Below are 17,166 nucleotides of genomic sequence, written 5' to 3' on the forward strand. Positions count from 1 at the left end.
ACACTCGCCACATAACTTCTGTTTCTCCATCCTCCCCATGTAGCTTTACATCGCAGTTTTTGGCTAAATTAGTATTGAACGATTACATTACTACATAACTGTTACTTTCAGGTAAGCATATAGTGTGCCGTGATTACATTTCCTTAAACATAGTTGAGCTGATCATTGCCTTATATTTAATCTGCTTGGTTTTCTACATACCTATGATAGATTCTTTCCTAAACTCGGTGCCCTTAAACACATCAGGTAACTTATTTGTGTTCCCTTCTGTTGTCTTCCTGGGAGAGGTTACTCCGGGAATCATGGTGTCCGGTCCCGATCTTGGCAGCTCACTCTCTGAATATGCTGTGAGACTCTCCCCCTCACTCTGACTTCCTGAGAATGGACTTCGCTTTGCTCCAACACCCTTTCCTAATCCCTTCCGTGCTGGCTGGTCCATGGCAGAGAAATTTTAGGATCCTGTGTGTCTGAAAACTTCCCCACAGCCAGCTTCCCTCCAGATTTGGAAGGCTCTGCGCTGTTGCCTGCGGCGATGGTGGGAGGCTGACGCTGGGCTCAGCCTGTCTTCCACCCACGATCTGCTGGTCTCTTAGATGCTTTCAAGTTTATTCACGTTGTTTTGAAATTTCTTAGTGCTATGTCTCGGTGGGTTGGGCTTCTTTTTTCTTTCCCATCAATTGAGCTTGACTCATGCAAACTCCTGTTCTTCGGTTCTGTGACATTTCTTGAATTATTTCTTTGAAAAGTGTCTTTCTCCATCTTTTATCTCCTCTATTCCTGGGCCTCCATTGCATTATCTGGATTTATCATTTGTTGTGTATTCCTCCCCCCCCCCCCCCATTTTCTGTCTCCTTTTTTGTTTTGATTGTTTTAGTCTGTTTTGAGACTAAACTGTATTTTCTAATTCTTCTGTTGAATTTATTTCTGTTGTCATATGGTTAGTGTCCAAGAGCTCTTTGTCCTCCGAATGATCTCACCCCCTTTAAAAATAGTCTTCTGCACTTTGCTTCCTGAAGGCACTATCATTTCTCTCAAGTTTTCTTTGGGTCCTTGCCTTGTCTGTCTCCTCCGAATTCCCCTTTCAGTGTAATGGCATTTTCTTTGCAGGGTGGGTGGGGGCTGGCTCTGCTGGCGAGGAGAGAGGGGCCACAGGAGCCCGTCCGAGGTCGGGTTCACTGGGTCTGGGCACGGAGGGCTTTCATTTTAGTGAGGTCTGGGAGGAGAGGGGAGCAGAAATAAGTTTAATCTGTTTATTCCAGAAGTGCCTCAAATCCCAGTATTACATTTTGATTTTAACCATTTGGTAATTAACTTTTCTCCTGCTCAGTCTATCTAATACTTATTTAGAAATGCCTGCAGCTTTTTAAAACTTCCTCTTCTCTTTAAAGCTCTCTTCAGGGCGATGTACCAATCACATTGCCCTAAGGGTCGTTACTTGTCTAGTTCTGTTTTTATCCCTGAGTTCTGTGCAGTTGTAATTTTTACTACATTGTTTAATTTTAGATCGGCCAAATTCTGAATTGTTACATCCAAGTCTAATGTTTATGTTTTGTTTCTGCCTCCACCTACTTGAAGATGGAAGTAACTACAAATGTAAAACTGTGAACAGAAATTAGGCTAAGAAACTTTTAGACTCTATCTGGACAAGCGGGGACAGTATGTTCTTACCCACCCGCACAAGGTGAGAAATTCAATACCGTTGGGCCTTCAGTCTTGCCTTTCGTTCTCCCTTCATCTGAAGTAAAAGGGGAAAGGTAATACATCTTTTTGTTATGAAACAAAATAAAGCATAAACATTCTTCTTTAGAAACACATTTTTTAAATTAAACTCAAAGTTGACTTTATTATGTAATTCCTTGAATGGGAACCTTGGTTTGCATAACGACCAGTCTCCTCAAGAACAGTTTCCGGAAATGTGCAGAATATGCCGTTCAGATGGTTCAGTGTCATTTCTAAAGGGCCCTGGCGTGTAGAGGCGCTTCTGCGGGGGCTTGGCTTTGCTTTCTGATGCTTTAACCTTAAAATAAGGATAGAATGTGGAAGTCTAATCACCGAGTAAACTTTTTCAACTGCTTGATTTCTCCAGCTTTTGCCAAATGTTGGGTCATGGCCAGTTTACTTTTGAATTATCTACAACCTACGCATGGTGTGAATATTCCATATTGTTTAAAATGAGAGAAAAAAATTATATCAAGCGAGAACACTACACTGGGGTGAAAGTTAAGCATTTATGAAATTAACTACGTACTTGTGCCTGAAAACTTCTCTCCACCTGGGAGGCCACCTCCGCTACCGTAGGCACAAGCCATCAGAGCAGGTAGAGCCACCGGGAGGCGGGCACCGAACCTCGGTTTCCTCACCTGCCAAGTGGGAATGTAGCTTCTTGCTGTGAACAGTGAGTGAGTAAATATACGGGAAGCACGTGGAGGAGGGTCTGACACACGGTAAGCACTGTATTCAAGGGTTAATTTACCACATGATCTCACTCATTCATGGATAATAGAGACCATTATAAACTTTTGAACAATAATAGATACAGAGGCAGAGCTGCCTCAAACAGATTGTCAAGCTGCAGCGGGAAGGCCGGGGAGGGTTGGGGGGCAGGAGGGAGGGGGGTAAGAGATCAACCAAAGGACTTGTATGCATGCGTATAAGCATAACCAATGGACATAAGACACTGGGGGATAGGGGAGTCTAGGGGACTGTCAAGGGCGGGGGGGGGGGGGAAGGACACATATGTAATACTCTTTGTAATACTTTAAGCAATAAAAAATAAAAAAATAAAAAATAAAAAAAAATAAAAAGTAGGAACTGCTTTCCCCGGGGACTGGCGGCCGGGAAATCGCTTCAAGACTTTCCCACCCTCACCCACCATGTGTGCCCGTGCTGGGCTGGTTAGCTGTCACCTGCCGAGTCAACGGGTTCCGTCCCAGTGTCAGTCATCCTTCTCCCTTTTCTGCTCAAAACCAGTAATTCGCACCCTCTGTGTTAAGGTTATACTTGGTCCAAACAGGAAGACATGTCACCCACCTTCCCATGTGCTACTACACATGATCACATGCCAAGCCCTCTGACAGCAAGGGAGACGTAAGGGTATTTAAGACGAGGAGCAATTTACCATCAGGCCATTCCCTCCCATTCTGAGCTCACCACAAGGACAGTGGCCCAGGGTCTCAGGGAGCATTTGAACCTTGGATCTACACTGTGATTGTTCCATTTGATTCACAAGTAGCTTTTATGTGATTGTATATTGACTTGACACTTAAAAAAATAACCATCGTGGCTCGGAGTGGTTGAGCATCAATCTATGAACCAGGAGGTCATGGTTTGATTCCCAGTCAGAGCACATGCCTCAGTTGCAGGCTCAATCCCCTGTAGGGGGCGTACTGGAGGCTGATTGATGATTCTCTCTCATCATTGATGTTTCTCTCTCATCATTGATGTTTCTCTCTCATCATTGATGTTTCTCTCTCTCCCTCTCCCTTCCTCAATAAAAATATATTTTAAAAAAATAACCATCAGTTGTTCTCAGCTACTTTCTTAATAAGGTAAACTGAAGGATAATAGTAGTGGATCTGTCTCTCCCTCCCCCCCCCCCCCCCCCCCCCCGCCCCAGTAGTTCTTTAAAACTTTACTTTAAAAAAACCTTTATACCTAGGGAAATGTGGGAGTATCCATGGGAATGCACCAAATACAGAAACTTTATTAGTACAACTGGTTACAGGGTAGAGTTTTAACACCCCTGGTGTATACCCTAAGAGCCATCCTCTGTCTGCAGTGGAGGGATTCAGTGAGGTTTCAGGTCAAGAGTAGAAAATGTAGACTTGCAAGGACTATTCTGTTTCCTATATTTTGAAAATTTGAGACTTTGTATCCCAAAATGGGACATCTTATGGTAAGTAATTAAAAAAAGAGTTTTATTTATACTCAATTTCTTAATACTTCTTTTGTAATTGGATGCACTTTTACTGTGAGTTAAACCTGGGATTGAATGTTTGATGTTATTTAAATAGGTTTCCAACTGGGGGAGAGTGTTTTCTGGGCCACCACAGCTGTGTTATGTAAGAGAGGAAGTCATTATATCACCTTCCAGAAATACTTTCCTGAAAAAATATTTTGCAATCAGGATATGTCTGTTTAAATATGGACTACTACAGACCTTGTTATCTTGATGTACAATGTACATTTTTAAATTAATACTTTAGAGCATTTTTCGTTTTACAGAAAAATTATATTGAAAGTACAGAGTCACCATATACCCCCAGTTCCCCCAGTTCCCCTATATTAACATCTCTCATTAGTATGGTACACTGGTCATAGCTGATAAACCAATGTTGATCTGTTAGTGACTGAGGCCACGGTTTACATTGGGTTCACTCTGTGCTGACTGTGGGCTCAGCTTCTCTCCTGGGACTACAGCCCCACACCAGGCCCTCTCCCCAGAGATCACATGCTTTCCTTAAGGGACACGCCCCTGGCTTTAGCGTGAGCGAGGGCAGAACCTGCAGTTACTTGTCTTACAAGGCACCATGAGAAGGGGCTCCCTGTGGCCCCAGCTTTCCTGAAGACAGTCCTCTGATGCACTCACTCTGGTGCGGACTCCCTGGCCCACTTTCCTTTGTGGGGTTGAACATGACATTGGCCCCTCTCTGAGGCTCCTTAGGGAGTTCCTTCCTTTGTCTCAGGAGATGAGCTGTACTTTCTGCTCCATCAGAAGTTGTGGCAAATTCTCTTGTTTTCCAGTCTCTCTCTCTCTCTTTTTTTTAAGAGCATATGCTTCTGTCATTTCAGGGGACCCTGGGGAGGTGGAAGAAGTAGCTGTGCATGCTACCATCTTAAAATGAAAATTTCTGAGGTTTTTTATTTTTCCTTGAGAGCCTAATTGCACATATTTTTTTCAATCTTGACTCCATTAACCATTTATGGATTGGCATTTGGCGTGTCATTCGTCTGGTAATCATCAGAGGATGTTTTTCGGATGGAATCTCTTTTATTCAGTGGTGGCTGGCTCTGAATGGAAAGAGGTGCCACTGTAGAAATCAGATTAGCTTTCCAGAATTTCAAGAATTCAACTCTAATTTGCATTTTCTATTTCAGAAGAGAGGGTTGGGGACACACTGCTATAAACACAGCTGCTACTGTCGGTCACGTCGTGAGTTTTCTAGTTTTTGTAAAATAGAGTGGTCCAGCTCACTCTCTGTGCACCTGGCACAAGCTCCCGAGGGCTGACAGCCCTGCAGTGACCGAAGGTGCAGTACGTGCTGCTGGCAGAGTAGGTGGGACCTACCGCTGGCGCTGGAAGGGGTTCCACTGCTGAGTGCTAATCTCCTCTTCTTTCCCCCCCTAACGAAGGCACCCTGTAATCATTACTTGAAGCACATTGTTTGGAGTGCTAACCTCTTTGTATGTATTAGTTTTTTGTTTTTTTTTTTAATATTTTTTATTGATTAAGATATTACATATGTGTACCCTCTACCCCCCCTCTCCCCGCTCACCCCCTCACCCCCCCGTTGTCCGTGTCCATTGGTTAGGCCTATATGCTTGCATATAAGTCCTTTGGTTGATCTTTCCCCCTTGCCCCCACCCTCCCCTACCTTCCCTCCAAGGCCCGACAGTCCAATCAATGCCTCTCCGTCTCTGGATCAGTCCTTGTTCATCAGTTTATGTTGTTCATTATATTCCACAAATAAGTGAGGTCTTGTGGTATTTATCCGCTCTCCAGTTCCATCCATGCTGTGGCAAATGGTAAGAGTTCCTTTTTCTTCTTCCTCTTCTTAAAGAATACCTTTCAGCATTTCATATAATGCTGGTTTGGTGGTGATGAACTCCTTTAGCTTTTTCTTATCCGTGAAGCTCTTTATCTGACCTTCCATTCTGAATGATAGCTTTGCTGGATAAAGTAATCTTGGTTGCAGGTTCTTGCTATTCATCTCTTTGAATATTTCTTGCCACTCTCTTCTGGCCTGCATGGTTTCTGTTGAGAAATCAGCTGACAGTCGGATGGGTACTCCCTTGTAGGTAACTGACTGTCTTTCTCTTGCTGCTTTTAAGATTCTCTCTTTATCTTTTGCTCTTGGCATTTTAATTATGATGTGTCTTGGTGTGGTCCTCTTTGGATTCCTTTTGTTTGGGGTTCTCTGCGCTTCCTGGACTTGTAAGTCCATTTCTTTCACCAGGTGGGGGAAGTTTTCTGTCATTATTTCTTCAAAAAGGTTTTCAATATCTTGCCCTCTCTCTCCTTCTGGTACCCCTATAATTCTGATGTTGGTACGCTTGAAGTTGTCCCAGAGGTTCCTTACACTATCTTCATATTTTTTGAATCTCTTTTCTTTTTTCTTTTTCGGTTGGGTATTTTTTGTTTCTTTGCATTTCAAATCTTTGACTTGATTCTTGGGATCCTCTTGTCTGCTGTTGGATCTCTGTAAAGTATTCTTTATTTCAGTCAGTGTATGCATAATTTCTAATTGGTCCTTTTTCATGACCTCCATGGTCTCACCATATTCCTTGAGGGATTCATTAAATTTATCGGCGGTTTCCATAAAATTCTTGACAAACCTTATAAACGTGGCCTTGAACTCTATATCCAGTCGTCTGGCCTCCTCCGTTTCTGCCAATTGTGACCTGTTTCTTTGTCTCCGCATTTTGGCTGCTTCCCTGTGTTGATAGAGTGGTCTGCGCGCCAGGTGTCCTGTAGGGCCCAGTGGCTCAGCCTCCCCAGTTACCCGGGGTGGACACTCTTGGTGCACTCTTGGTGCCTTGGTTGTTGTAGGATCACTGGGAGGAATTGACCTCCAGGCCAATTGGCTGTGGGAAGCAGCTGTGTCTGAAGTGGGAGAATGGTCCCCCTCTGACCACTGGGTACAGTGGCTCCTGGATCTAAGGAGGTGCTAATTCAGCCCCTGCCTGAGGCCACACAGCAGGAACTACGAAGAGGCTCAGCTGTGAAGCAATGCAAGCCGCTGGGGGGCCTTGGGCCTTCTCTTGGAAGTTCCGGGTCTGGCTGGCCCGGCTGCAGTTAGGTAATTATCAGGTTGCAAAGTTCTGGGGCATTCACATGCAAAAGCCTCTGCCGCAGCCCGGGTGGGGCGGGGTCTCAGGGAGTCAAAGGGTGTAGAAAGAAGCAATGGCTGATTCTCCGCGCCCGGAGTCGCGCGTCTCAGTGTCCCGGCAATGGCTGCAAGCACCTCCGAGGGAAATCTGCCCCCAAGTTCGCCCGCTGCCGCCTGAGAGAGCAGCCTCTCCCCGTATGAGACCTGGGTCCCCAGAGACTTCCCGGAACCGGAGTTCAGAGCAGTCGGGAGCTTGTGATTCAAAAAGACAGCCGCGTCCTCAGGTGCCACCCCCTTTCCGCGCGCGCGAGCCGCCGCGTACCTCTGCACTCAGCCTCCGCAGCTCCTCTGGCTCTCAGCGTGCTTTTCTTTTCTTCTAGTTGTAGAAATTACACTCAGCCAGCCTTCCTGTTGTTTTGGACGATGTTTGCTCCGTCCTTTAGGCTAATTTTCAATTGTTGTGGGAGGCGACTATTTCCCGGTGTTTATCTATGCCGCCATCTTAGTTTTTCCCGTATGTATTAGTTTTTAAATTCTGCCCACTTGCCCTAGCCGGTTTAGCTCAGTGGATAGAGCGTTGGCCCGAGAACCGAAGGGTCCCAGGTTTGATACAGGTCAAGGGCACGTACCTCAGTTGCAGGCTCGATCCCTGGCCCTGGTTGGGGCACATGCGGGAGGCAACCAATCGATTTGTCTCTCTCACATCGATGTTTCTCTCTCTGTGTCTCTCCCACTCCCTTCCACTCTCTCTAAAACTCAATGGAAAAATATCCTCAGGTGAGGATTAACAAAAAAGTAAAAAAAGATAAAATTCTGCCCATCCTCCCCCCTCCCCCCGGCAAATGTTTTTTCTCTCCCTTACTTTGTTTAGGATATAATTATGTGAGTTTTACTTTAAAAGAAGATTGTTGGTGAAGAATCACAGTCGTGGCCCAGAAATTGTCTTCTCTTTTCATAGACAGACTATGAAAAGCCCATCAACTATTCATTTTGAGTATGTTTTTCTGCAAATCTGTGCAGATTCGTATTTCATCTTAGGTTTTCTTTTATTTATGAAAACAAGATGAAATGCTTTTTATCATTTTTCTCTCACTTCAGTTAGCATAGTTTTTTAGCCTTAAAACAGACTTGCTGTATGGAAAATATAAACAAGATTTTAAAAATTAAACTTTTGAAACTTGGTGGGTGTCTTAAATTATCCTTTCCTGACCACGGAGACAGTGTTGGCTCATTTTTGCCTCTTTTCACCCCACACTGCAATGGTGTCCTCCCCACCCCATTCATTCCCAAGCATCCGAGGTTGTCAGGGTGGGGGCAGGGCAGAGAGAAAGAGTTTACTAGCACCAGCTCATACATTAACGAACAGGTGTCTGTGAACGGGGATGCTCCTCAATCCTCCCAGGGGTATGTTCACTTTTTTTTAAAACGGTGTGTTTAAACCAAACAAACCTGTAAGATTGGTGGAACTTCTGGGTGTGCAGCCGAGTCAGGGTGCGGGGGAGGGCATTGTGGTGGCAGAAGATTTGGGAGGTCAGGATGTGGTGGACAAAGGCCACATCTGAGCAACGTGCCCTGTATACCCCCCCCCCCCCCCAGCATTTGCAGAATGAGTGCATGAAAAAGGATTGCCGGACTCTGAGTCCCCAGGTGTCTGGTTTGGGTCTGCACTGGGCACAGGGACAGTTGTGACCAGGTGGGCGGGTTAGGAGCCCGACAGGGCTGGTGTCACTCATTGGTGAAGTGAGGGTTCCCTGTGTTCTTGTTCACAAACGTGTTTTTCCCCATGAAAAGCCACCCATGTCCACTACATGCTGAAGATAAAGAGCTCACCCGTAGCACTACCATCCAAAGAAACCCACTGTGACCAGCTGACACATGTTACAAGCACCTTACGGCCGAGGGAAGCCCACAGCGGGTCTTTCTTCTCACTAATCCCCACCGAGAGACCCAGGAAGAGAAAAGAGGGTCAGATTTGCTCGGAGGGAGGAAGGAGGCCAGTGCCTGAGCCATGATGGGGCTTTGACAACTTGGGACACGCCGTTTCTCAGCAGTACGGAAGGTGCCTTTTGTGTATCGCCACTGCAGTGGTTAAATGCAGGGATATCCCAGAATTCTAGTGGAATGAAATAATGGAGACAGCCACATGTTATTTATCCTTCATCCTCCTTTTGAAAATATGACAGTAAAACATTCATTTAATTTTTCAGCTGTCGTTTTGTTGTTGTTGTTAGTAATTCAGTGCAACATTTCTTAGAGGCTGTCTCATCTCCTTCACTGATATTTCTGAGTGTCTTTTATTTCTTACCTTTAAAATTATTTCACAGCCTTTCATATTTAATGACTCATGCTATCTTCAAAGAGGCAACTTTGTTTCTTGATCGTTCAGATTTCTGTGGGTGTGGATCCTGGGTCACAAAATGAGGCTAGAATTGGAGACCCATCCGGGAGTTGAGGTTGTGCATCTAACAGGCTTACCGTTGGAAGCAGTCCTGGTGGCTTATTTCTGTCCCGGAGAGCGAGAAGCAGAGTTAGAAACCTCCCATCGTTGTCACAGAGAACCTCTTTACGATGTTGAGGTCGAAGGGAAGTCACACAGCCACGCTGTAGGTTTCCCGTGTTATACCGGACAGTGTAAAGGACGCTCTCTGCATGTCTGTGTACCTGCCTGGCAGTATTTGGAGCCAGCAGTGTAATGTAGTGCATCACTATCAGGCACTTCATCAATATTTATTGGTTATTATTTCATGAAAGAAACTACACAGGCTCCGTGGAGGGTGCAGAGGATCCGGGGCACCTGCTGTGTCAGACACGGGCACGTCATGTCGCTCGGCCTGAGGCACAGCACAAGGAGGATGTTGCTGGGTAAAGAACAAGGTGACTGTGAATGTCGGATGCTGGGGTGCATTGGCCGTTAAGACCCAGAGAGAGAAAAGCAGGTGTGGAAGACTGTCCAGAATAATCTTTGTTTTTTCCTATAAAACGGTGAGGGCAGCCGATGGTATCCATGTAAGGGAATAACTGATTTTAGAAGAACAGAGCAAAGCAGTCGGTAATGATGGAATGGGCCCCAGTGGGTGGACTAACTGTAACTCATGGGCGTGGTTGGTCTTTGATGCATTGCAGGCCAGTAATTAGAAACGGCCCAAGATTAATGCGCAGGATTGCAGACTGCTCAGCTCCTCAGCGGTTTCCTTGCCCCTGCGGTCGACTGTGGCACATGAACGTGTACTCTTTCTTGTTTTCAGCACGCTCTCCTGGCTTTGAAGTTTATACTTGCCTTTGCCATCCATGATAAACCACAGCACATCCAGCTGAAACTGGCCAGATTGGAATTTGAGTCTTTGGAGGCACTGAAGCAGCAGGTAAGGGCAGCTGTCCTGAAAAAAACGTGTGTCTCTGGCAAAGGCCAGGAGACGCAGTTCGGAGCGCTGGCTCTCAGCATGTCCTCCGGCCTCGACCTGACCAGTTTAATAAGCACAGAAGTCTCCCGTTCAGGAGGGCATCGCAAAACCCACCTGCTGGTAACGTGAGCCACAAGCAGGTTAACGAACGAAATAAACGAAGCAAAACAAAAATAAGTAATGTTAAATGAAGAATAGGGCTGGCATTCAACAAAGAGCAGAGGTTTCCCAGAAGCACCTGGGGCGCTCGTTTCTGAGTCTGCTTCTACGGGAACATGAAGCAGGACGAAGTGAGTAAATAGAATCCTGAGTATCTTGCGGAGTGAGGGAGAACAAGGAAGTGTGGGCAGAAACAGCAAAAACTGTCAAAAAGTAGAAACCTCTTCCCATGACTTCCACATTCTACTAGAGACCAAAGAAATGAGAGAGAGAGAGAGAGAGAGAGAGAGAGAGAGAGAGAGAGAGAGAGAGAATGAATATATCATGCTGGAACTTACCAGTTCTCCCTCATGGTGAGGGTTTGAATAATTCCTTCACTTCCCTAATGCCATTTTCAGACTCACTCCCATTCACATACTTCCTCCTCTGTCCTTCTTCTTTTTACAAACATGCATATGTTTTTTTTAAGAAAAAAATAAACATCAGATGAAATCTTTAGAGTGAAATTTATTTTCCCATAATATGTATTTTAGACATCAAGCTTGAGGCCATGAATCAAGTGGGGAAACCAAGGTGCCACAGGAGGCAGGTGGGACTTGCTTGTGAATTCCTCAGGAAACCTCCGGAAGGCTGAGGGAGTGAGACCGAGACCAGGACAGGCCCGCAGGCTGCTCACCTGGCGCCCCGTTCAGAACTTAAAGCATCTGTTCAGCTCTCACTGAAGGCGAGGCTGAGACCGCACGGGCGAGGGGCAGAGGAGCAGATGGACGGGAGGGGTGGGCAGAGCCGCCCCGCCACCCAGGGACGCTCCTTCGTCTTTGCGAGGAGCCTGTGGGCACAGACAGCTGCAGGGGCCTCGATGCTCAGACCCTCAGCTTACACCGTCCTCCTTTTGAGACAGCATTGCCCCAGGATGCCCAGGAGCCCTGGCTCCTCCCGCTGTCCGTCCATCTCTGCTTCCACGGTTGTCTTCCGCCCACTTTGCAGAAGGAACCATCCTGACCCTATCGTGTGCCTTGCCCCCAGGGTGAGGATCTCCCAGGGGACAGAGAGCCTTTCAAAACCGAGGTGGCACAGCCCCCCAGCCTCCCGCCCACCAAGCCGAATCATCTCCTTACGAGATGCATTTTTAAACTTCATCCAGAAACGTATGTCCAATAATTGTTTATTAAAATGTATTATTTATATAATTTTAATCATTTATGCATCAGTATAATTGTAATGACCAGTCAGTGCAGAAGAAAATTTTAAATACTTACAGTACAGGACATTTTCATTTATGAGCATATTATAATTTCAAGCAAGCAAATATATTTTGGAAGGATACATTTCTTTGGGAGAAGTGGAAAGAATGTGACTTCAGAGGGAAAAAGGCAAGACATAAAATTTTTACTATTGATTAATAACATTTGTGTATTTTTAAATGTGTGATGGTGGATATCACGTTAGTACAGTACTTATTAGACTTGGGTATCTTTAATAGAGTGATCTACAATTTTATTTATAAGTGTCATTATTTGCAGTACGCTAGAAGTTACATTTTTGCAAATATTTCATTATTGATGAAAATGTTAGATGTCAACTTAAAATTGTGTGAAAAGGCAGGTAGCATCCAAAAGATTTAGGGGGTACGTAAGCAAAACAATTTAAAACTATAAGCATTGTCATTGTTCGTTGACTACATTCCTAGTGAGATGTCACAGACGGGCAGGCAGCTTGCGGCCGGCACACACACACCTTTGCCCAGGTCAAGGCCAGTCTGGCTCTGTGTTAGTAAAGCTCTCCTCTCACCAGGAGTTCACGTGCTCATGTGTTTGTCTGAAAGCAGAGGGTCTCTATTGATGTTGGATATTAATAACATGTCTCATGGTACTAACTACATTTACCTGAAAGTCCTGCTACAGAGCTGTTTTGTTTGCTCTCAGGGGACTCACGGATATTAGAGTTTATTAAGAATCTAATGATCTCTTTAGTACTCTCAGCTCCTAGAGTCCCACCTCTTCAGACACACCCTGCCTGACCATGCAGCAAAGCCCTAATTCAGAGGCACAATTTATTTACACTTATCTAACCAAAATTCTATCTCCTATTATTTTAAAAGAAGAAAAATATCTAAAAGGTTGTAAGTCTCTCTGGGCCTTTTCCCCCCATGGACATAGCTGTGATTCTCTGATTAAGATCACCTTCTGACAACACATGGTTCTGGTGCTGATTTTGCCGTGAGGGCCCTGGAGGGACAGAGCTGTGTGAAAGGCTTTGACTCGGTGCATTTATCAAACGCCTTCAGACAGGACGTTCCCACCTTGCACTAGAGGTGACTTTAAATTAGAGCGTGCGCAGCTCATGTCTCCGCTCCATCAAGTGGGCAGGAGTCAGGGTTTCCAGGACCTTGTCTGCAAACCAGGGAGAGGTGTCCTCCCTCCACTGCTTCCTTGTTAAAGTGACAACCTGAGAAGACAAGGTCCAGGGTGGAAGCTGGGCTGAGATCTGTCCTAGCTGCCCCCTCCCCTCTCTCCGTGCTGGCCCGCATTCACGGTGGGCATGCTCCGCACGCCCGGGGGCTGCGTTCACGCTGCTGTCATCATCTTGCCACGGCCCAGAGGTCCCCAAAAGGCCGGACGGTCCGAGGTGTGAAGGTCACCTGCTTTGTGCTTTTCAGAAACTCAGATTAACGGGCGTGGCTTCAGTGTACTTGCTGAACTATTGACATTTCCAGGATATAGAATTTTTCTTATTTTTCTTTAATCTGACATTTAACAGACTGCTTTGTAAACAGGCAGAGCTTCGACCCACTGGGCTTTCCCCATGTATCCGAGGCCGGGAGAGCGTCCGCCCTGTCCTCCGGTCAGTTGGTGGGCCCCCGATCGAAAACGGAGTTGTTGAAAGCATGCTTAAGAATAAGTCTCATTAATGCCCAGCCTGTCTCCACACTCTCTAGTAAGTGGCCAGAATTTGACAGCAAGCTTGTCAATAGAAATGATTACGTATGATTAGTTATTATACTGTATTTAATTTATATTTGAATGGCTACTTTTCAACTCTCTTTCCATTTTATGGACAAAATGCAATTGAGAAATTTAAGTCATCAGAGTTCTTAAATTGGGCTGTGCAACCTGAATGTAGAACTTTTGAAAAATACGTGTGCCTAGGCCCCACACTCTGAAGTTCCTGATTCCCTAGATCTGAGCGGGGCAGGCACCTACATTTATAAAACTCTTCCCATTGTTCCATGTCCCGACCCCAGCCCCCAGCCCCCAGTCCCCAGCAAAGATAGACCCAGGCGTGGTCAGGTGAGCGCGAGAACAAGTGAGTCCTGGGCCAAGTTCAGCCCTGGGAACCAGGCTGGGAGCCTCTTTGCAGCTCGGTTTTTGTTTTGTTAACTAAAGGCTGGACTCCATGGTCTGTGGGAAGGCTCTGGCTTACCTGTCTACACCCAGCACCCATGTGGTTCTAGGGCAGGACGGGAGCCCCCCTGTAGAAGCACTCTGTGGGTCCCAGTTACCCCTCAGCTCGGGATGGTGGGGTGTGGTGAGTGCAGGGCTGAAGGAGGAGAGGTACTGAAAGCAGTTGTCTTTCATTGTCAGATAGGAAAGTGCGGCATTTCTGAATGTATAGGCAAAGTAGGTATACTTAAGGCGGGAGGCAGACTGGGCGAAATAGAACTGTTTGCTTTGCAAAGGGCATTTTCAAGTGATCGGGTTTCAGCTGGTGAGACCTTTACAAAGAATCCTAGACAGTAAATAGCATCCTGGGGATGCCCTTTTATTTCTTTTCAAATTGATTTATTCAATGCTCAGTAATTTTTTTTAATGTATTTTATTGATTTTTTACAGAGAGGAAGGGAGAGGGATAGAGAGTTAGAAACATCGATGCGAGAGAAACATCGATCAGCTGCCTCCTGCACACTCCCTACTGGGGATGTGCCCGCAACCATGGTACATGCCCTTGACTGGAATCGAACCTGGGACGCTTCAGTCCGCAGGATGACGCTCTATCCACTGAGCCAAACCGGTTAGGGCTGCTCAGTAATTTTTTTAAAAAATTTTTTAATCTTTATTGTTGAGAGATTACAAATGTCCCCCCTTTTTTTCCTCCATTGCCCCCTCCACCTGGTTCCCGCCCCACCCAAGCCTTATATGTGGAATCTAAAGCTCAGTAATTTTAAGATTCAATTAAAAATAGAAAGGAGTCACGGCATGGGATGGCCTGGAGCATCCTGCCTTCAGTCACCACAGAACCGGCCTCTGGGCAGCCAGCCCTCCCCGGAGGGAGCCACACCCACAGAAGCAGAGCTGGGTCCAAAAGGAGCCTTTGAGGAGGACAACAGCCTAGGAAATCAGTTGAAAGAACAAGATAAGGGCTTTCGGAGGACACCACATGCTAATTATAGCCTCAGTGACCACAGGTCAGACGTGGGACCCTGGACAGGGCAGGCCACGGGCCAGCCTGCATGAGGTAATGCTTTTGTGCTCCAGGTTCGGCATATGTAAACCAACTCCAGCAGCTCCCAGAGCCTCTGAACCTTTCTCTCCCTGCATTTGTGCTCTGAGTTATGTAGACAAATAAGCGTTTTTAGTGGAAAGTTTCACACGTAGAATGAGGGTGTGAAGTATTTGACGGTTGAACATGTATCACATGTTGGTCTGTCAGCATGTCCTTAGGATGACCTGCTGCATCCAGGGAAAGACCGGCTTCTGAGAAACCCGGGGGCAGGCAGCATGGAGCCTCAGTCCTGGGGGAGGAGGTGGTCCGTTTCACAGGCCCTCGAGGGAACGGTAAACCAAGTTTGGTGTTTCGGGAGTCAGGTGGCCCTCTGAGCTGGTCTGTCACCTTTTCCTGTGTCAGGTGGTTTGTCTCACCACCCTGTGCAGCCTCAGGGTCAGCGACTTGACCTTTCTGTGTCATCGTTTCCCCAACACTGAAATGGACCAAGGAAAATGATGCCCACATGTAAGGTGGATAAGGCTGAAGGGAAACAGTGTGACTAGGACGCAGTGGGAAGCAGGGGGTGGCGGGGGGGCAGGAGAGGAGATGAGGACGGTGATGGTGATGGTGATGGTGATGGTGACGGAGGGGGAGGACCACCTCATACTTGGGTGCCCTGCATCACTGGGTAAACCAGGAAGGAATTCTGGGATAAAATGGTACCATAAGACCAGATTAGATGAGGAGTCACAATTCCACCTCTGTGAAATTCTTCACTAGTGAATTTCTATATAAATCGCTACTTATCTTATTCCCCTGGTTCTCTACGAAAAATGGAAACTGTGTGTATCTTAATCATTCTCCCCAATGTAAGAAACACGGCCAAATCAGATTTGTTTTTACTTATAGAAGTTACTGCCGAAACCGGTTTGGCTCAGTGGATAGAGCATCAGCCTGTGGACTGAGAGGTCCCGGGTTTGATTCCGGTCAAGGGCATGTACCTGGGTTGCAGGCACATCCCCGGTGGGGGATGTGCAGGAGGCAGCTGATCGATGTTCCTCTCTCATCGATGTTTCTAACTCTCTCTATCTCTCTCCCTTCCTCTCTGTGAAAAATCAATAAAATATATTTAAAAAAAAAAAAAAGAAGTTACTGAAGGGGCCATGAAGCAGGATAAAATTTAGCGTCTCCCGGTCTCCTATGAATGTGGGTCAGGAGCGGTGTTGGCGGAGGGCCGGCAGCCCAGGTCCACTCCCCACAGACGGGCCCAGGCGGGCTGTGCGGGAGAGGAGACACCTGAGCTTCAGCCAGTTCGCAGATGTCATTAAAATGTGTCTGTGTCTGTAAAGAAAACACTCGCTCTAATAAGTCCTAGAGATTTCAGAATGCTTAAAACTGTAGATTGAAAAAGAAAAGATATATTCTGGTAAGATGTTAAAAGTACTAAGAGTCCTGCCCTGACCGGTTTGGCTCAGTGGATAGAGCATCAGCCTGCGGACTGAAGGGTCCCAGGTTCGATTCCGGTCAAGGGCATGCACCTTGGTATGGGGCGCGGCTACAGTGTTTTGGACAGGTTCAAGCCTTGGACTAATGAGAGGGCACAGTCCTCCCGTGGCCACGTGCAAGTCCCAGCTGGAGGGCAGAGCCTTCCCAGCACAAATACAGCCAACAGCTATAGCTGTAAGCTTGAACCTGTGGTCCGAAAACGTGGACCCACGTGCCTGTGTGGTAGAGTTCAGGTGCATGTAGTTGAGTAGGGTTGAGAATGCTGTAAACATCTTGATCACGCCCTTACTTTGCCTCGTAGCATCTGCTATAAATTAAAGACACGGCTTGTGGGTGCTGGCACCATCTCCTCATCAGGGAGCAGTGTCCCACTGAGACCCAGCTTTCATTCCTTGTCTGTCTTTCCTTAATCCTTTCATCACCCCCACTCAGGATCACCCTTGGCTGTGTTGGCGCGGCACACCTTGGTTGTGGACACATCCCCAGTAGGGGGTGTGCAGGAGGCAGCTGATCGATGTTTCTCTCGCATCGATGTTTCTAACTCTCTGTCCCTCTCCCTTCGTCTCTGTAAAAAAAATAAAATATATATTTAAAATAATAATAATAATAATAATAATAATAAAGTT

General features: G+C 46.4%; 1 protein-coding gene across 1 annotated transcript in view; it reads left to right on the forward strand.

The window, feature by feature from the left end:
• The window catches only part of ANO10 (anoctamin 10), an 89,644-nt gene that overhangs the window by 47,073 nt on the left and 25,405 nt on the right, over window positions 1–17,166 (forward strand). The window contains exon 11 of the mRNA XM_081106087.1: window positions 10,295–10,411. Within this exon, the coding sequence (XP_080962213.1) occupies window positions 10,295–10,411 (117 nt within the window). The remainder of the gene's footprint in view (window positions 1–10,294; window positions 10,412–17,166) is intronic.

This window comes from Myotis nattereri (assembly GCF_964212035.1).
Source record: "Myotis nattereri genome assembly, chromosome: 14".
NCBI lineage: Eukaryota > Metazoa > Chordata > Mammalia > Chiroptera > Vespertilionidae > Myotis > Myotis nattereri.